The sequence below is a fragment of the Mustela nivalis genome (genome assembly GCF_964662115.1).
Source record: "Mustela nivalis genome assembly, chromosome: 7".
Classification (NCBI taxonomy): domain Eukaryota; kingdom Metazoa; phylum Chordata; class Mammalia; order Carnivora; family Mustelidae; genus Mustela; species Mustela nivalis.
The window spans coordinates 24,491,644-24,512,811 of record NC_139026.1 but is presented as its reverse complement, the minus strand read 5'-3'; the positions used below and the strand labels follow the sequence as shown (position 1 = coordinate 24,512,811).

Genomic DNA, 21,168 nt, shown 5'->3' with positions numbered 1-21,168 from the left:
GGGGAATAAGTCTTTGATTTTTTTCTCTATGGGTCATGTTGTTTCTTCCCTTTTGGCTTCTTCACATAGCCTCAGAGCTCTAATAAGGATTTTAACATTTAAAAAAATAAAATAAGGGGCACCTGGGTGGCTCAGTGATTAAAGCCCCTGCCTTTGGCTCAGGTTATGATCCCAGAGTCCTGGGATGGAGTCCCATGTTGGGCTCTCTGCTCAGTGGGGAGCCTGCTTCCTCTCTCTCTCTCTCTCTCTCTGCTTCTCCACCTACTTGTGATCTGTCTGTCAAATAAATGAATAAAATCTTTAAAAAATGAAAAATATAAAAAATAAAATAAAACCAATGAAACAAAAAGATTTGGGGCAAAAAGAAAAAGACGTTAACATTTTTTAAAAATATATAAACAAACATTCCAAAAGGTACTAAGGTCTCTCTCTTTTTTACTTATATGTGTTGCATTTATGCAACTTTCTTTATCTCAAGTTATGATATACAGTGCTTAAGTTATTTTTATGATTGTCTTAAAGGCTTTCCTTTTTTTTAAGTTTTGAATTTAATCTCTATACCTCGTGTGGGGCTTGAACTCACAACCCGAGATCAAGAGTTGTATATTCTTCCAACTGAGCCAGCCAGGTGCCCCAAAGGCTTTCATTTTTTAAAAGCGTTGGGGAAAGAGGACTATACTAGTAGTCAGGAAAATGACATTAATTAGCAAGGATATCTTGAATGAATCATTTGATTTTTTTCTAAAATTTGTCCTATTTATTATAAAGGGGTTAACCAGATCATGCTTCAGTATTAAATTTTTCTCAAATCTTGTAAGTTGAATAAATGAGAGCCTTTATAGTCTTTCATTAATTAAGAAATACAGGAAAGAAATTCTGCCCATTTCCAGTCCCTTTTTAGATCAGAAACCCTTACTTAATTTTAGTTTTCCTGGGTCTGTACCATTGTTGCCTAAGTTCCCAAAGTTGGGATTCTGCTGATTAATCCATACCATTTAATCTCATATCTCTTTAACCTTTGTTATTAAAGTGTCCTGTCCTTTTTTTTTTTTTTTTTACTTTACCTTACAGATTCTCCCCTTCTGATGAAAGGACAGAATGCATCATTTTGAAGTAAAATCTCTCCTTTATCTCTTAAAAGAACCACAAAATCTTTTTCTACTCTTTTTATTATTATCATTTGGGATGAGGAGAAAGGAGAATAAGGTTGGACATGATCTAGTAATTTCCAGACCTCATGTTAATGTCTGTTGCATGCTCTTCTCACAACAACATATTGCCAGTGTTTGACCTGGTTCTAATTTTTTTTTTTTTCTGAAGTAGTTAAAAATGAGTTTTGCTTCCTCCCTTTACTTCTTCCCAGCATTCAGTAAGTGGCCCATTATATGACAATTGATTAACCAGATATTGGATGATATAAGGTTAGTGTCAGAACTAGAGAGCACTCAACCAACCATTGCTGTCTTCCTTTCTCTTAGTTAAGACCAAGTTACTGTGACTTTTTATATTCAGTTGATCATGTGAGCTGTGGAAGTCAATTTTCTCCCTTTGCATCTCTTCAGCTTTCTTTTTATGGTTATATTTGTCTTGGACTAGATACTATTGTTCTGAAGTACACTTGTGCTTTTGTGTAGAAAAAAAATGTAGTTACCCTTTTTAAAACTTTTTGTTGTGTATAACATTTCATGTAAGATTAATTGAATTGGATGCATTTTGATTGGAAAATTTTAGAAGCCTACAGCCGGGAAAATTTATGAGTATATGTTTTACCTGCAGCTAGTGTAAAAATATTTTAAAGACAAGTTTTAAGTAATATCTTTTAAAGGCATTTAAAAAACCCTATTTTTTCTATTACTTCTGAAGTCACTGAGTAATACTGAGTGGCAATGAAGAAATTATGTTGCTTTTTCAAAGAGCTGCTTCTGATAGGAAAATGCTTAGTAATGATGAAGACACACCCTCCAGTTCAGTGGCCATTTTGTAGTGTAGCTCTTCTGAAGAAACAAGTGGGAACCATCAAAGAAAGAAGTGTATGGATCAAAAGAATATGGGCAGAAGTCAATAAATTTTTCATCTAGGTCAACTGGAGAAATTAAACTATGCTGCCCGTGAGTAGTAGTTTATTTAATAAATAGGACCAATTTTTATGGATGCTTTTTGCTTACTTAATCTTCTTGATTTCTGTGATTAGATTTTGCTTTGTTCTATTGAGGAACAATTAAATTAATGCTTGGATTCAAGGCTTTGGGTGTAGTAACTTAGAAGTTATGTTGAAATGTGTCAACTCCAAAAGTATTCCCTGTTATTTCATAGTCAATCTTGCAAGGTATTTTTTTATGACATTATCTGTCCAAGGTTTAAGATTGGGAGTGGGGGAGGCAGTGAGTTGTTATTTTCAAATTATACTTTCTGATTGCATACTGATTTAAAGATAAGTGAGAAGTCTGTAGAAATTCAGTATATTGGCAATATAATTAATAGTAATGGGGAAATTTATTTTGTAGGGTTTGTTAATTATGACAGTTTTAGCTCTTCATTAAAAATAGAAAAAATAGCTACCTTGTGTAACTTGGTAATGACAGTCATCCTCATCAGCTTATTTTGTGGTATTCTGCAGTTAGCCTGGAAGAAATAAGGGAATCAGCAATTAACTACAGGAATTCCTCCTTTTTCATTAGATTTTCCCAGGAAATTGCTGTTCTATATGTGATAATTACATTTAGACCTATAGCTTTAAATTATATTCAAAGATAAAAGAATCAAAATATTTTTAATTGCTAATAATCATTTCCAGGCTAATATTCGCCATCAAATGCCATTAATTACAGACATCTTTTCCTTAAAGATTTTGTTTTGAATAAAAGATCTTTTAGAGATTCCTTTGACGTGGCAGAAACTTATAAAAATATTTAACATTATAGTACTTTCTCTTCTGAAGAAATAAAAAATGGATACAAATTTTAAAGAAAAGTTACCCATAAGTAATTTGATGAATTCTTTTAACAAGGGAATGGAAACAAAGGCTTCTAGGTAAGTACAGGTTTATTATAAGTTGAGGTGTTCATTAACTAAGTCACTTTTCCATTATACAATTTCATGTCTTTGTGCCAGTGCCTCCTGCCTCCTACCGCCTTCTATTAGTAGATAACTGCCTTTTCCTATTGCTTCTTGTGTTTAATATAGAGTTACAGAGATCAGATGACGTCTGACGATAGTTAGCATTTTATCAGACCTAATAGTATGGCTTTGATGTAGTACTGATATTTTAAGTAATGAAACTGTGTAATAGTTGACTAGATCAACTATTGATCAACTATTGTGTAATAGTTGACTAGATCAACTTTTGATATAGGAAAGAACACAGGATCATTCTAGTCATTTGCTAAACTAACAGTTCAAAACCTTTTAAATCAGGCCTTATGCTGGGCACCTTTTTCACACAAATGACACATGAATATATTCTTATTATAAAAAAGTCAAATAATACAGGGAAAGCATTAGCTGACCCTTAATCCTCCTTTTCTTCCCCTGTTCCTCTTATCTTCCTAGAAGTAATCACTGATCACTGTAACCAGTTCTTTTCCAGATCATTTAGAGTGTGATTTATTCATATATATATGCAACTATATGCATAATACCATAGGAATGTATCCTTTGACTTTTTAATAATGTAAGTGGGGTTCTTCAATGGCTATAGTAGTCAGTATTCTTATATGTACATTTAAGCATTCTTTTATAATTATATCCATAAAATAGATAGCTAGTAGAATTGCTCAGTCAATGGATATATTTATATTTTTATAGATATACTCCCACTTATAGTGTACGAAGTATCTTTTTCCTCATACCCTTGCCAACACTAAACATGATCAAATTTAACTGTTGCCACCTACCAGATTAAAATTATATATTTGTTTGAATTTGTACTTCTTCTATCAAGGATAAAGTCTAATATGGTTTTGTTTGTATTATTCCATTTGTATTTTTTTTTCTTTGGACTGCCTTTTTCTATCCTTTGCCCATATTTTCAGTTTTTACTATTTTTTTATTGGATTATACAGTCTTAGTGTAAATTAAAGGAATCAGTATTGCCATATGTTGACCATATTTTCTTTCTAGTGTCGTAAGAGGGTTTTTTTTTTTAAGATTTTATTTATTTGTTTATTTATTTGACAGAGAGAGGGAGATTACAAGTAGGCAGAGAGACAAACAGAGAGAGAGGGAAGCAGGCCCCCTTCCGAGCAGAGAGCCCGATGCAGGGCTTGATCCCATGACCCTGAGATCATGACCTGAGCCGAAGGCAGAGGCTTAACCCACTGAGCCACCCAGGTGCCTCATAAGAGTTGTTTTAAAAACCCAGTGAGCTGGGGCACCTGAATCAACCAAACAGATGTGAACTGATACTGACCATTCTCTTGTGAGAAAAAAGTGCATCTCAGTATTATCAAACAGAATTAGCCACTTAGTACTGACATCTCCAGACCAGAGGTAAACACTGCTGTAACCTAAGAAATGGGCTGATAGAGCAGGTCAAGGACAATTTCCAGACTCCCACTACTTATGGACCCCAAAGCCTGTGGAAAACTGCAGCGCTGGAATACTTGCTTAATTGTGTTTGTGTGAGGGTGCCTGGGTGGCTCAATGGGTTAAAGCCTCTGCCTTCCACTCCAGTCATGATCCCAGGGTTCTGGGATCCAGCCTCACATCGGGCTCTCTGCTCAGCGGGGAGCCTGCTTCCCCCCCCCCCCCCGCCTGCCTCTCTGCCTACTTGTGATCTCTGTCTGTCAAATAAATAAATAAAATCTTTAAAAAAAAAAAATTGTGTTTGTGTGATCTTGATCATATCGACTCTGTCACCTTTGGTGACTGGATTTCTAAATTGGTACCCTGTTACCTGTTGATTATTTTTCTTTGCCTTTATACTTGAAATTTTTCCTTTGGTTTCTGCCTGAATTATTCCCAATTGTTACTTTATTAACCCTTGGCTAATAAAAACAGAACTCTCTTAAGGATGAGTAAACAGAAAAATCATGGAGCCCGGAGATCATAAGAACAATTCTATGACGATTTGGAGTTGCCACTCTCCAAGATATATTCACAGAAGGGGGGGAAAATACACATATGTGTTTCCAGATTCAAGTGACCATAGTTCTATGAAACCGAAGTCCACCAGTGAAAGGGGAATAATTTGAGATGAGGGCAACCTGAAGAGAGGGAAAAAAATATGACTGAATTAATAATTATACCATGCAGGACCAGCATTTTGAACTTTATAGAATATAAAATCTGGTATGGCAGTCATTTCGTGATCTGTTGGCTTTCCATACCTGAATATTAAAACAAGTATTTTTTTTAAAGATTTTATTTATTTATTTGACAGAGAGAGAGATGACAAGCAGGCATAGAGGCAGGCAGAGGGGGGGGGGGGAAGCAGGCTCCCTGCTTAGCAGAGAGCCCGATGGGGGGCTCGATCCCAAGACCCTGAGATCATGACCTGAGCGGAAGGCAGCGGCTTAACCCACTGAGCCACCCAGGCGCCCCTAAAACAAGTATTTTAAAACAATAAGGGGCACCTGGCTGGCTCAGTTGGTAGAGCATGCAACTCTTGATTTCAGGGTCATGAGTTCAAGCCCCACACTGGGCATGGAGGTTAATTTTTTTTTTTTTAAGATTTTATTTATTTATTAGACAGAGATCACAAGTAGGCAGAGAAGCAGGCAGAGAGAGAGAGGAAGGGAAGCAGGCTCCCTGCCGAGCAGAGAGCCCGATGTGGGGCTTGATCCCAGGACCCTGAGACCATGATCTGAGCCGAAGGCAGAGGCCCAACCCACCGAGCCACCCAGGCGCCCCGGAGCTTAATTTTAAAAAGGAAAAAAAAAAAAAAAAAAAAAAGACAAACAAGAAAAGACTTGGTTCTTCCTTCTAAATACCCTTTATTTTTTCAAAGAGAATTTTGTGTTATTTTTTTTTAAGATTTTATTTATTTATTTGACAGAGAGAGATCACAAGTAGGCATAGAGGCAGGCAGAGAGAGAGAGAGGGAGAAGCAGGCTCCCTGCTGAGCAGAGAGCCCGATGCGGGACTCGATCCCAGGACCCCGAGATCATGACCTGAGCCGAAGGCAGCGGCTTAACCCACTGAGCCACCCAGGCGCCCTGAGAATTTTGTGTTATTAAGGGTGTAGGCTTTGGCCTCAACATCAGCTATCTTTACATTCTTGCTGGGTGATCTTAGACAAGTTATTTAATTTCCATATGCCCTAATTTCCTTCTAAAATTGGAGGAGTAGTAATAATTTGTCTTTAGAAGTTTGCTGTTAGGAGTAAATAAGGTATTATAAAACATCCTTAAGGCCTGCCATATAAGCAACCCGAGAAATGTTAACTGTCTTTACTCTTACTCTTACTATTTTCCAGCTTTGGCTATATGCTTTTTTAAAATATTGGCCTCTCTGAGGGCCCTCTTATCTTCTCTGTATTATCTCTAGCTCATCTTATCATCTCTTTATGATTCTATACCTGTACATTACCCTGTGGGTTTGCCACCATATCTATTCGCTAAAAGCTCAGATCTGTGCATTCAAACGAGGGCAATTTCCTGATCTCCAGACGTTTTAGGTCTAAGTTATTCATGTTTGAGTGTATCACAGTCTCTCTCTTCAGAATTTTGTTCTGCCGCTATTTTATATTTAAGTAAATAGCATCACCTAATTGTCCAAACCAGAAATCTAGGTAGGAGTCATCTTGGCCTCTTCCCTTGCCAGCCACTTTCAAGCATAAATGGGTACTAACCAAATTTGGAGAGCAGGTATTCACAAACTAATGAATGTTGGTTATGTTTTGGGAGAGGGAGTAGAGGTGAAGGGTAGGATGAAGGTACTTTTTATATCTTTTTTGTTTTTTGAATTTTTATTTAAAAATAGCAAAACACTAAAAAAGCTAAGCTGCAAGTTTAGGCAGTTGAACTTAATTTCCTTTTATAGCTAAGAAAAAAAGTTTATAACTTTTTCTTGACTATTCCCAGTGAGAAGTTAATGGCAGAAAATTCCTGTAATTTAGTACCAGACGTATAGTAGGTACTCTATTTGATTAAAGATAAGCGAGCAAGTGATGATTGCCATGTGTTTCCCCTTTTCTAGCTAAGTGATTTTTCCAGTGGAATGCTGTTTGCACTCAGTCAATGGCACCTAGAAGACAGAGCAGATAGTTGGTAAGAAACCAGAATCAGAATTTGACCAATAGTTAGTGTAGACCACAAAGTGCTTTTCTAAGAGGGCACAGCTCTGCAAACCACTCCTTCTGGGAAAGAGAAGGAGAGAGTCCATATGGTGCATCAGAGGTAGTGTGAAAAGAGCATCTATGGTTCTGTGGGCTGATCCTTAACCTGATGAAGGTGCTTGTTGTGAGCCTATAGCACTGACAGGGATGTGCCTGTAACCAAAGGAAATCACTTTTGATGGCTGGTTTAAAAAAAAAAAATTTTTTTTAAGGTTTTATTTATTTATATGACAGAGAGAGATCACAAGTAGGCAGAGAGGCAGGCAGAGAGAGAGCAGGGGAAGCAGGCTCCCCGCTGAGCAGAAAGCCTGATGCAGGGCTCAATCCCAGGACCCTGAGATCATAACCTGAGCCGAAGGCAGCGGCTTAACCCACTGAGCCACCCAGGCACCCCTGGTTAAAATTTTAATGTATAAATTTGGATGCAGTTATTTTTGAAGATAACTCATTTCACTCTTAGAATGCCTATTGAGGTTTAGATTACAAGTCATGGAAAAATAGCTAATTTCCCATTTTGGTTTTTGCCTTTTTAATCTATCATTCCCAGAATAAAAATTAAGGAAAAGAGCTGCTGGGCTACTTATTTCTTGTGAAATTTTTCAGTCTGATTCCTTATGCTCTAAAACAAGGTTTTTCAACTTCAGCACTATTGACAGTTTGAGCTGACAAAGAGTGGGGTTTCTCCACTTTGTACGATGCTACATAAGCATCCCTAACCTCTGCCCACTCTTTGCCAGTGCCATTCCTCCCCTCCTCAGTTATAACAACCAAAAATGTCTTAAGACCTTGAAGTTGGAGGATGGGGGCAAAATCTACTTTGAGGACTTCTGCTCTGTAGGAACATACTGTTTGGTTGTGGTTTTGGTTTTTTGTTTTTAACTGTCTTAATGCTGTTTTTAAAACATGGTCCAAAAGTCACATAATTGAGACTTGCTTATTCCCCAAACTTTTCATTAGTCAGTGGAAAGTGAATATGAATGATTGACATTGAAAGGTAATTATTCATTTATTTGTATCTCCACTGAGACTGGTAACTTGAAATCTTATTGCTAGAGGATATCTTTGACATTTGTTATACTTGGTGGTAGTATTGAGTGACCTGGTCATTGTTGCAGAAAATTTGCCAGTGCAAATATTTGCCCAATAGTATATGAACACTTTTTACACATAGAGTATTATGTGCATGTGTTATAGTATGTTAGTTGGTGCTGGTGTGGTTTCATTTAAAGATATAACTAAATTAATATTTGCTTTTTGTTATATTCTCTTTCAGTAGATATTAGAAGCTCTACTACCATTATATGGAAATTTGAAAAGACACAGATGTTCTGTTCTAAAATTTAATAAGCTTATCTTTTCCCCACATTAAAAGAGAAAGTTGAATTTTCTTAATTTTACATTTTTTTGCATGTTACTTTCTTCAATCATTTACACCAGATTCTAGGAAAACTTGACATCTGATTATTTATTTATTTATCTATTTGTTTAAATTCAAGTAAGTTAACATATAGTGTTGTATTGGTTTCAGGAGTAAAATTTAGTGATTAATCACTTACCTATAACATGCAGTGCTCATCACAAGTGCCTTCCTTAATGCCCATGATGAATTTAGCCCATCCTCCTACCCACGACACCACCAACAAACCTTCCCTTTGTTTTCTGTAATTAAAAGTGACTAATGGTTTCCCTCCCTCTGTTTTTTCTTACTTTATTCCTCCTTCCCTTCCCCCATGTTCGTTTACCTGTTTTATTTCTTAAATTCCACATATGAGTGAAGTCTTAGGATATTTGTCCTTCTCTGACTGACCAATTTTCCTTAGCATAATACCTTCTAGTTCTATCCTTGTCACTGCAAATGACAAGATTTCATTCTTTTTGATGGCCAAGTAATATTCCATTGTATGTATATACCATATTTTGTTTATCCGTTCATCAGTCAATGGATAGTTGGGCTCTTTCCATAATTTGGCTGTTGTTGATAGCACTGCTATAAACACTGGTGTGCAAGTGCTCCTTTGGATGAGCATTTTTGTATCCTTTGGATAAATACCTAGTAGTACGATTGCTGGGTCATAGGGTAGTTCTGTTTTTAACTTTTTGAGGAATCTCCATGCTGTTTTCCAGAGTGGCTGCACCAGCTTGCATTCCCACCAGCAGTGCAAAAGGGTTCCCCTTCCTCTGCATCCTCACTAATACCTGTTGTTTCCTGAGTTGTTAATTTAAGCCATTCTGGCCAGTATGAGATAGTATCTCATTATGGTTTTGATTTGTATTTCCCTGATGTTGAGTCATGTTCCTTTTTTTTTTTTTTTTCAATCTGTCTGTTAGTCGTTTGTATGTCTTCTCTAGAGAAATGTCTGTTCATGTCTTCTGCCCATTTCTTAACTGGACTATGTATTTCTTAGATGTAGAGTTTGATTAATTCTTTATAGATTCTAGATACTCCCTTTGTCCACTAGGTCATTTGCAAATATCTTCTCCCATTCTGTTTCCTTCACTGTGCAGAAGCTTTTTATCTTGATGAGGTCCTGATAGTTCATTTTTGCTTTTTCCCTTGCCTCCAGAGACGTATCAAGTAAGAAGTCACTATGGCCAAGGTCACAGAGGTTGCCGCCTATTTTCTCCCCTAGGATTTTATGGTTTCCTGTCTTACATTTAAGTCTTTCATTCATTTTGAGTTTATTTTTGTGTATGGGGTAAGAAAGTGGTCCAGTTTCATTTTTCTGCATTTCGCTGTCCAGTGTTCCCAATACCATTTGTTGAATAGGCTTTTTTTTACCCCTCATTCGATATTCTTTCCTCCATTGTTGAAGATCTGGGTTCTGTATTCTGTTCCATTGATCTGTGTGTCTGTTTTTGTGTCAGTACCATACTGTATCAATGATTACAGCTTTGTAATAGAGCTTGAAGCCTAAGATTATGATGCCTCCTGCTTTGCTTTTCTTTTTCAACATTACTTTGGCTCTTTGGGGTCTTTTCCGGTTCCATACAAATTTTAGGATTATTTGTTCTAGTTCTGTGAGAAATGCTAGTGTTATTTTGATCAAGTTTGCATTGAATGCGTAGATTGCTTTGGGTAGTATAGAGATTTAACAATATTTGTTCTTCCAATCCATGAGCATGGAATGTTTTTCTATTTCTTTGTGCTTCAATTTCTTTCAATGTTCTATAGTTTTCAGCATACAGATCTTTTAACTGGCATCTGACTTTTTAAAACTAACAATGGACTTTTAAAATTATACATAAAAAGAAAGAATAATACAGTGAAAGTTCCGTGTACCCAGCTTCAGCTTGAGCAGGTGTTAACTTTTTGCCAAACTGATCTGTTCCTCTTCCACCCCTACCTTTTTTCTTGGACTCTTTCAAAGAAGATCCCAGACATTACCTAATTTCACCTGTAAGTACTTCCTTATACATCTCTAACAGATCAGTATGTTCTCTTTTTTAAAAAATGCTAACTCCCATATAATTATTTAATAAAATTAGTAATAATTCCCTAATACTTTACCAGCTAGACCCTAAGATCTGACCTTCACTACTCCCCTGCTTCTACCTACTGACTTTTGTCCCACATTATTCCTTAACTTCTTCTTTCAAGCTTATCTTTTAGGTCAGGCAAAAGAACTGAAGGGCGTAACATCCCACGATATAAACTGAAACTACCCCTCAAGCAGTATGGACTGCCTGGACAAACAATTCTGTACAGCCCAGATCACCCAGACTGGTTTCAGTTTAACTCTCAGCTTGCACCTACACAGTTGGACCATGTGTGGAGTGGTGAACAATTACCGTTACCTCATTCTAATACTAAAACTTCCATCCAAGAAGGAGCACAAGCCTCATTTATAGAACATAAGATATATAAGGGCATGTTTCCTTTTTTTTTTTTTTCCAAGATTTTATTTATTTATTTCCCAGAGAGAGAGCACATGCAGGGGAGTGGCAGGGAGAGGGAGAATCAAGCTTCCCGCAGAGCAGGGAGCCCCTTGGTGTTGATCCCAGGACTCTGGGATCACGACTCAAGCTGAAGGCAGATGCTTAACTGACTGAGTCCCCCAGGTATCCCTATAGTCATGTTTCCTTAAGACACATGCCCTGGCTTATGCCTGTCTTTAGTGGTGACAAGGCACCCCTATCTAAATATTCATTCTAATCCTAAATAAAAGAAACCAGTTCTCCCTTGTTTGGGGCTTCAGGCTTTGGAAGCTATTCCCCATGATCTCCTCATTTTCTGCAAATAAAGTTTCCTTTGTGTGACAACTCACCTGGTGTAATTCCTGTCTGTGACTCACCAAGGAACAAACTCACATTAGTTCAGTTATAGTATCACCTAATAGCTAGTCTGCATTTGGATTTTGAGTATCTTAAGAAATGTCTTCTTGGGGTGCCTTGGTGGCTCAGTGGGTTAAAGCTTCTGCCTTCAGCCCAGGGTCGTGGGATGGAGCCCCCCATCAGGTTCTCTGCTCGGCGGGGAGCCTGCTTCCTCCTCTCTCTCTGCCTACCTCTCTGCTTAGTTGGGATCTCTCTGTCAAATACATTTTTAAAAATTTTTTAAAAAATTTCTTCTTATAATTGTTCAAACCAGGATCTAAACAAAACCCATACATCACATTTGAGTGATATGTCCCTTTAGTCTTAAGCAGTTTTCTCAACTTCCTCCACCTTTAATATATCACTTATTTGTTGAAGAAACTGGGTAATTTGCTATGTAGAATTTCTGTATTTTGGCATTTACTAGTTGCATAAGATAACATAGCATTTGATTTAGCACAAACTATAATATATTATTATAATATAGCATATCACTTTTGTGTGATATGTAATATAATATATTATAGCATAATAGTATAATATAGCATATCACTTTTTTTATCTTGTTTGTGAGAGAACATTGTGAGTTTTGTTTTAGCACTTGAACAAATTTAAGAAACCCTCAGCACCCTTATTTTGTACTTAAGGAAGCTGGGACCAAGAGAGGATTTTCCAGAAACATAGCAGAAGACTCAATATTTTCCTTGGTAGTTGAAAGCAATGGTCCTATCAGAAGTATCATATGATGAAACATTAGTGAAGAACTTACCTGTTTTGTTTCGTTTTCTTCCCTGTGCCTCGATATTGCTTGGCATATAGAAGATGTTCAATCAGTATTTATTATTGAATGAGTTGCTTAATTCAGTCATGTTGTCATGTTGCCTGTTTCCTCTCCAGCCTGGAACCTGGAAGGTTACAACTTATTTTCTCTGTAATGTTTAAAGCAGTTTACAAGAGGGCCGCCAGAGTGGCTTAGTCGGTTAAGTGTCTATCTCTCTCTCTCTCTCTCTTTTTTTTTTTTTTTTAAGATTTTACTTATTTATTTGCGACAGAGAGAGAGAGAGAGAGAGAGAGCGCATGTGTGGAGAAAGGTCATCCGGAGAAGCAGACTCCCTGCTGAGCAGAGAGCCCAGTGTGGGGCTGTATTCCGGGACTCCAGGATCATGACCTGGGCGGAAGGCAGTTGCTTAACCTGAGACACCCCAAGAGTCTGACTCTTGATTTTGCTCAGGTCGTGATCTCAGGGTTGTGGATCGAGCCCCATGACAGGCTCTGTGCTGACATGGAGTGTGGAGCCTGCTTAAGAATCTCTCTCTCCCGTTGCCCCTGTCCCACGCATGTGCACGCTCTTTCTCTAAAAAGAAAAAAATAAATAAGTCAGTTTAGAAGAGAGAACAATGATGAAAGTATTTTACCCATCACCTCAATGTTGGCACCAGTTTATCTTCCTTTTTAAATGCAGACCAGCAATATGTTACTGGCAAACCAGCAATATGGTACCGGCACTTCTATAGAAAGTACCACAAATCATGTAGAAAGCAAACAATGCATTAAATGAGTGTTTCAAGCTTGATATATATCTTTCGGTGTGGGATCTGTTATCTTCAATGGGTGGGTGGGTGTGAGGTGCTGGTAGTCCCTGACTTAAATGAGTCATTTTCTTGAAGTGCTTATTCAGCAAAAATGTTGGGGTTTCCTGTCTGTTTTTGTTTATTTTTCTTACAAAAGTATGTTTCAGCCATCAGAAAAATCTCAGCACAACCAGAGACTCTTGGCTGTCTTTCATTTAGCAAAATTCTTTCTGGTGCTATGATGTGTGTTTTCTGTCAGCTAAAATTTACAGGAATAGTGAACCACAAGGATTTCCTGAGGAGAAGCTCCCACATGCTGTGTCTGAGGTTTCTCATATTTCTTTTGGCAACAGTAATATTCTCCAATACAACAAAATTATAGTTTGAGTCCAGTGCTAATAATTTCTCTTCAAGAAAACAACTTAACTGAAACATTTGTGGTTCTGTTTTGCTTGAACTCAGGAAAAAAGTTATAATAGAAAATTACCTATTATCATCTACTCTGCCTTACCCTTCACAAAAAAAGCCCTTTCTGAGGCTGCCATCAACCTATAATAAACACTATATGAAACATAGAAATTTCAGTGTATTTGTTCATAAGCCTAAATAGCCCCAGACCTGTAAATATAGTGGTTAGGGCTGTTGCAATGGGCGATCACATTTTAATATTAACACATTTGCCTTTTCACTCTCATTTGTCTATAGAATATGAAAAGCTCATCAGTATGGTTTTATATTCCATACTTAATTAACTTTTTCAAAACTATCACTTGTCGAGTTTCGTTATAGCTATTCTTTGTTAATGCAGTTAGCAGGAAAGACTGTTAAAATACTCCCTTTCCAGGGGTGCCTAGGTGGCTCAGTGGGTTAAACCTCTGATTTCAGCTCAGGTCATGTTCCCAGGGTCCTGGGATTGAGCCCTGCATCGGGCTCTCTGCTCAGCAGGAAGCCTGCTTCTCTCTCTCTCTCTGTCCGTCTCTCTGCCTACTTGTGATCTTTGTCTGTCAAATAAGTAAATAAAATCTTAAGGAAAAAAAAAAAATTCCCTTTCCGGGGCACCTGGATGGCTCAGTCAGTTAAGCATTTGCCATCAACTCAAGTCATGATCTCAGGGTCCTGGGATCAAGCACCATGTTGGGCTCTCTGCTCAGCAGGGAGTCGCCTCTTCCTCTCTCTTTGATTCTCCTCCATTTGTGCTCTCTCCATCTCTGTATGTCTCAAATAAATAAATAAATAAATAAATAAATAAAATCTTTAAAAAACTAAAATACTCCCTTTCCAACCACATATCTTTGTTTGTTTAAGTAGGCTCCATGCTGGGCTTGAAGCCCAATGTGGGGCTTGAACTCACCACCCTGAGATCATAAGACCTGAGCTGATATCGAGTCAGATGCTTAACCAACTGAGCTTCCAAGGCGCCCCCAACTACTTACCTGTTTAAGGCTTGATTTTCTTTCTTTCTTTCTTTCTTTCTTTCTTTCTTTCTTTCTTTCTTTCTTTCTTTCTCTCTTTCCTTTTTTTTTTTTTTTAAGGTTTTACAGTGAGAGAAACAGAGAGAGAACACACGCAAGGGGAGGAGCAGGCAGAGGGAGAGAGAGAAGCAGGTCCCTGCTGAGCAAGGAGCCGGATATGGGATTCCATCCCAGGACCCTGCGATCATGACCTGAGTCCAAGGCAGACCCTTAACCAACTGAGCCACCCACGTGCCCCAAAGCTTGATATTCTATATATACTTCACCCAGAACAATAAATTGCAATACATTGAATAAAGAAGCATAAAAGAATCCAGTTATCTCCTATTAAGCCAGATATTAAGGAGACTTGCAAAAAATGTAAAATAATCCACTTTGCTCAGTACTTTTTTTTCATTTTGGAAAAAAAAATTTTTTTTCATTAAGTTTGTATTATTACATTAGTATTATAATGAGTTTATTATTATTTTAAGTAAATTAATATTTTAAAAATTTTTAGTTTTAATTTCTAATATAATTTAGACATCCACAAAAACTCTTTTTAGGCTCTCAATAATTTTTATAACCTTAAACAGGTTTTTAGACCCATAAAAATCTGTGAAACACTAGTCATGATGTGGTTTTCTAAGATCTGTTAAATAGTACATAGGTTATTTGGTAGTTCCAGAGAAAAAGTGATAGTAATCTTAACCCCCAAACATTTTTTTTTAAAGTAATAATAATTTTACCAAAAATCCCTTTGCACTCTTAAAAATCACTCATGTGCTACGAGGTCTATTTTGATCAGTTCATCTTGACCAAGGTTCAGTTCATTAAGCAAAGAATCTTTGTTTTTCATTGGTTTGTTAACATTGGTTAAATTTTACAGTTTATTTTGGCTCAAAAGTGATTGGAGCATAGAAATGAAACAGTAAAATAAATGCTACAACTCAGGATACTATCATAAACAATGACTAAGAGCTTTAGAGTTCATACAGTCTGAGTTTATATGTGTTAGAAAGTGGTTTGATTTGTAGAAGCAGTCTAAAAGAGAAAGTTCAAATATGAAATATGATGGTGACTGGAATTACATTCTGTCAGACCTGCAGTGCCTTCATCCCTAGTCTCCGAAGTTTTCTACTCTGAAATTTTTCAAATACTTAGTTACATAAAGCCATGAAACAAAGCACAGTGATAGCTTGGCAAGCCCGAATCTCCCAGAACTGTAAAACAGTTTTTTCTAGGGAGAAAATGTTAAATTCTTACACTAAAGATGGGGAAGAAACCAGAACTACTAAAGCATCATTCATAGTTGTGTCGCTCAAAGAGATGGGTGTCACACCTTTGACAAGATTATCGTGAAACCAACCAAAAAGTTAATGAAAAGTTTAACATTTGTAGAAAAAGCAGAATAAGGTACTGAAGAAATTACTGTATCAGATGACACCATTGGACATTATTGGTATTATTCAAGGTAAATAATTAATGCTGCTGTTTTCTGCAAAATGTGAAGTAGCAGGTGTTCCAGCTTATGGTGTTCCCAACTGAGTAATGCTCTTAGTTGATGTGCAGAACATATACGGAGAACAAAGTATTCATTGTTTCTCTTCTGTTTAATCACGTTTAGAAGTATGTACAGATAATCCATATTGTTATTTTGTGAGCTGTGACATAAACTGGAAAAGGGAGGGACTTTGGGGTCAGTGTTGACACAGCATCAGCCAAGTGTGTAGTAAGAAAGGTACTAGAATTTGAATGAAAAGTTTAACTCCATCCCCACCCACCAAGCCTCTTGTCAGAGAACAGGTAGCAATTAAGAATATGCCTCAATATAGCGACTAAGTCTTTAATTAGAACAGAAGTCGGGATGCCTGGGTGGCTCAGTGGGTTAAAGCCTCTGCCTTCAGCTCAGGTCATGGTCCCAGGGTCCTGGGATCGAGCCCGGCATCGGGCTCTCTGCTCGGCAGGGACCCTGCTTCCCTCTCTCTGTCTCTCTGCCTACTTGTGATCTCTGTCTGTCAAATAAATTAATAAACTCTTCAAAAAATAAAAATAAAAAAGAACAGGAGTCAGCAAACTAGCTGTTGGGCCAGATTTGTCCTCTGTTCCCCACCTGTTTTTCTGTGACTGGTGAACAAGAGTGGACTTTACATTTCTAAATGGTTGGGGAAAATATCAAAAGAATGGTGCTTTGTGACACTTAGAAATTATAAGAAGTTCAGGATTTCCATAAATAAAGTTTTATTGGAGCATAACCACACTCACTGGTTTATGTATTATTGTGGCTGCTTTTGCACTACAGCAGCAGGATTGATTAGTTACTATAGAGACCATATGGCCTGCAAAGTGTGAAATATTTACTGCCTGGCCTTTTTCAGAAAAACGTTGACAACCCCGGAATTAGAGTAACTCCACTTTGATCCATCTTATTTATTGTTTTTCCCCATGGGAGTTCACTTGACGAAAGGGTTCTACGGCCTTAAAAACAAGCTTTGTTGGGTTTTTTTAAGTATGTAAACTTTCCAAAAGGTCACCCCAACCGAACAAGCATTCTTGTTCTTTTGCCACTCTGGGGACAGTGCAGGGTGGAGTTCACAATTCATTTTGAAAATCCTTGAGTAATTCAAGGCAATATTTGAAGATATACTATGGGTGATACGAAGATTAACCATTTGTGCCACCAGAGATTTAAGTCTGGTAGAGAGATAAACATACTTCTCCTTTTGTTATAATTTTTTGCATATTTTTCTCAAAGGAACATTAAACATAGCTTTAAAAGGAGGCATTTTTTTCAATTTTGAAAGTTTTTTTTAAATTATTTTTATTATTATATAATGTATTATTTGCCCCAGAGGTACAGGTCTGTGAATCATCAGGCTTACACATTTCACAAAAGGAGGCATTTTATATATCTTTTATTCTCTCAAGTTGATACCCAGCAAATTGCTACCAGTATAAGCAAATTCCCACTGCTTCTCATTTTCCCAAACTCAGGGACATAGTCCCTTAAAAACATTGGTCTCATTTAACTGCCTTTTCTCTGTTTCTGTAGCATCCAAAACAATCTTGCAATTAATGATTTACTTGATGTTTCTATACTAAACTATAAGGAAGTTTCCCTGGTGTCTTCCTCTCTAGACACAGGAGGGATGTGTTATTTTAGATAGTATAGTATATAATATTTCAGAGTATTGGCTTTGGAGTCAGACCTATCCTGCATTCTGTATCTGAGTGAATCTGTTTCCTCTTCTATGAAATGGGAATTAACAATGATTATAACAATTATAACAATGATCATAATACTTTTTTAGGGTTTGTTGTGAACCTTAAGTGAAATGATGCATGGGTTGCCTGGGTGGCTCAGTAGGTTAAATTTCTGCCCTCTGCTTAGGTCATGATCCCAGGGTCCTGGGATTGAGTCCCGCACTGAGCTCCCTGCTCAGTGGAGAGCCTGCCTCTCCCTCTCCCTTGCTGCTCCCCTGCTTGTGCTCTCTCTGTCTCTCTGTCTCTCTCTGTCAAATAAATAAATAAAATCTTAGAAAAAAACAACAACAACAACGATGCAAGTAGATTGCTAGTTAAGTTTTTGCCACATGGTACTATGTTAGTTGTGTTGCTGTTTACTATAGTTTTTGTGGTGGTTGTTATTTTATCTCTACCACCTAACATAAGGTCTTTTTTAAAGTATTAAATATTTTTGTTGAATGGAATCAAGGTTTATTTTTAAAGAAGACTGAAAAAGTTAAAATTAAAGCTTACTGTTGATGCAGAAAATTGTCCCATAGGTTTTCGTTTAACAGTGATGCCTATGTATCTGATGAGGTTGGAGTTTTTTTTGTTTGGGGTGTTTTTTGTTTTTTTTTTGTTTGTTTGTTTGTTGGTTGATTGGTTGGTTTTTTGGTTTTTTGGTGTTTTTTTCGGTCTGTTCCAAAACCTGTGCTGTTTCTACCTTTTACCTGAAGTGTAAATTGAGTGATTACTATGGGACAGGTATTTTTCTAAGTGCTTGTATATATTTAGTCCATATAAAAGCCCTACGAACTAGGTCTTATTTTTATTTCTATTTTAAGATGAGACAGCTGAAATACAGGATTATAAACTGTCATTGGATGCTCAGCCAGTAAGATGCACAGTTGGGATTTGAACATATAGTCTAGCTCCAGAGTTTGTGTTCTTAACCACCATGTTCTAATGCTTTTATTACCCACAGAGTCTCTTGTTTGCCATAAGGTTGTATGTAAGATACAGCTTATTTTAGGTAAATTTCTTAAAGTTCTAAATTTGTTTACAGTGCTGGGCATGTTGTAGATAATACATACGTGTGCTGATGAGTTAATGAATATGATGGCATGATAAAATTATAATTAGTGCAGTATAATTATTGCTTAATTCTTAGCTTCAAGTAATAACTGCTTTTCACCTTAGGCCCTCTTAGGAACTATCTATAGCCAGGCTTGCCTCTTTTGAAGCAATCTACTCTAATAGTACAAATATTTGGGCAAAGAAAGTGCTTAACAAATCTATTTATATTCCTAAATTCATTTTTTCTTGTTGGTACCCACTCAGAAAAATCTGTGTTTAGAGTTTTTCCTTTTTTGGGTCTCTCTGTTGAATTGTTTGTAGATTTTTTTTTTTTTATTGTTAGTTGGCATTGTGACAGGTAATTCACTTTTTAAAAGATGAAGCTTTAAAGAATTCATGCATACTGGTCATGATAGTGAAGTTTGGTGTTGAGTTTGGCCTCCTAAACTTTTGAAGTAGTAACAAAATTGAAATTTGGTTAATTTTATATGTCTCTTTCAGAACTCTCCACTTTACCAGTACTTACAGGATCTGGGACACACAGACTTTGAAATATGTTCTTCTCTGTCACCAAAACTGGAAAAAGGCACAGTGACAGAGGGACAACAAAAGCCTCCTGCCAAAGCCCTGCCAAAAGTAAGAAAGCATGTTCATTCTCTATGATTAATCTTTTGCTCTTCACCTCACTGATTATTTAAACTGCCTTTATTCTTACCCTTGTAGGAAAAAAAAAAAACAAAACAAAAAAAACCACACAACAAAAATCTTATAAGCACCTTCATGTCCTCTCCCACATTGGTTAAGACTTTATTTTTTATTTCATCAGTAGAACAGAACTGTTTAGATAAACATAAATCTTGCTGTTCTGTACTATCTCAGTAATTTCTATAATGAATAGAAATTAATATGATTGAGGATTAAAATATATTAATTCCTTAAATATTGAACTTGTTTGGAGGGAGCCAGAAAAATACATGCAAACCTTAATGAGAGCTCAACCATTCTATATTTCTTGTATATTAATTAGAATTTTTTTCTTTATATATTGTTTTGAAAGAGAGCACAAGTTATAAGAAAGCAAACTGATAACATATTTCATAAGCAATTTTAAGGATCTGTGATGGAGTGGGTATATTTACCTCAGTTTGTGACGCCCTTTATATATATGCAGTATCCTCTTATGTAATAAATATCTCAGTTGCTATAAACACTGTGAGGCTAAGATACTGGCAGAATATCCACTAATTAGGGTCTGTAAAATGCATTTACTAGATTTGTTTATGTTCTATTAGCCATATTTAATAAAATAAAATAAAAAATTCCAGTACATTTGAGTTTTAACAAAAGGAATTCTAATTTAATAGAAAAAATAAACCAGATTACCTCATTTCTTGAACATTCTAGTCTAATCAGTATTTTATTACAAGACATCATTATTTTTGGGAGGAAGCTTTTAAAATTTTCAATTAGTTGTTTACTCTGTGGTGATAGAGAGGGAAGGAGTTCTCTTTTCTCCTCTTCTTAGAAAAATCTCTATAATGTGAGTTAACCAAGCTGGGCCCATTTGCAAAAGTAGAATAAATACCAGAGAAATGTTTTTTTAACTGATACTTACAGGGTAGGAATTAGAGAGTTAGAGCTTACGTGGATCAGAACAAGTTTGTTGTCCTCTGGACTTAAACTTTTTCTTCTCTGCTCCTTTCAAATGTGAATGTTCCTAGGGAGAGTTTTGAAAGCAAAACTGAAGGATATAGCTAATAGGTTATTTATAGATTAAAACTTGGATTTGAGATTACTTGGCAACCAAAGGGAAAGAATGGGCCAAGGGATAGTCTTAGGATATGGGCAATGGCCGTTTTTTGTTGTTCAAAGTTGAGTTTTACAGGTATTTAATCCTTTTCATTTATGATAGGTGTTTTTACATATAGAAGTGTTATTAGTTTATAAATAAATAAAATGAGAGTTTAAGATTTACTAGTCCTCAGAAATTGAGAAATAGCTAGAGAATGTTTTTCGAAATTACCACATGTCTAGAAAGTTCCTTTGGTTTTCATAGTACACATTTCAATTGTATGAGCTATATTTTCTTAAAATGGAGTTTTTCTAAATCTGGGACAGCTAAATTTTAGAAAGATTTGTTGTATTATTTAGTTCCTTCTCCAGGGATATATTTTCATAATTGCCCCCAAAGTTTTGTTAAAGCAGTGAAGTACCAGTTATTTTCTTTGGAAAGCAAAGTTTTTATATAAGATCGTGA

General features: G+C 36.5%; 1 protein-coding gene across 7 annotated transcripts in view; it reads left to right on the top strand.

Moving 5' to 3' along the window:
• The window catches only part of VEZT (vezatin, adherens junctions transmembrane protein), a 65,605-nt gene that overhangs the window by 7,893 nt on the left and 36,544 nt on the right, over positions 1-21,168 (top strand). For all 7 annotated transcript variants that reach the window (XM_082739268.1, XM_082739273.1, XM_082739267.1 and 4 more), the window contains exon 2: positions 19,413-19,547. In XM_082739268.1, coding sequence (XP_082595394.1) covers positions 19,413-19,547 — 135 coding nt within the window. The remainder of the gene's footprint in view (positions 1-19,412; positions 19,548-21,168) is intronic.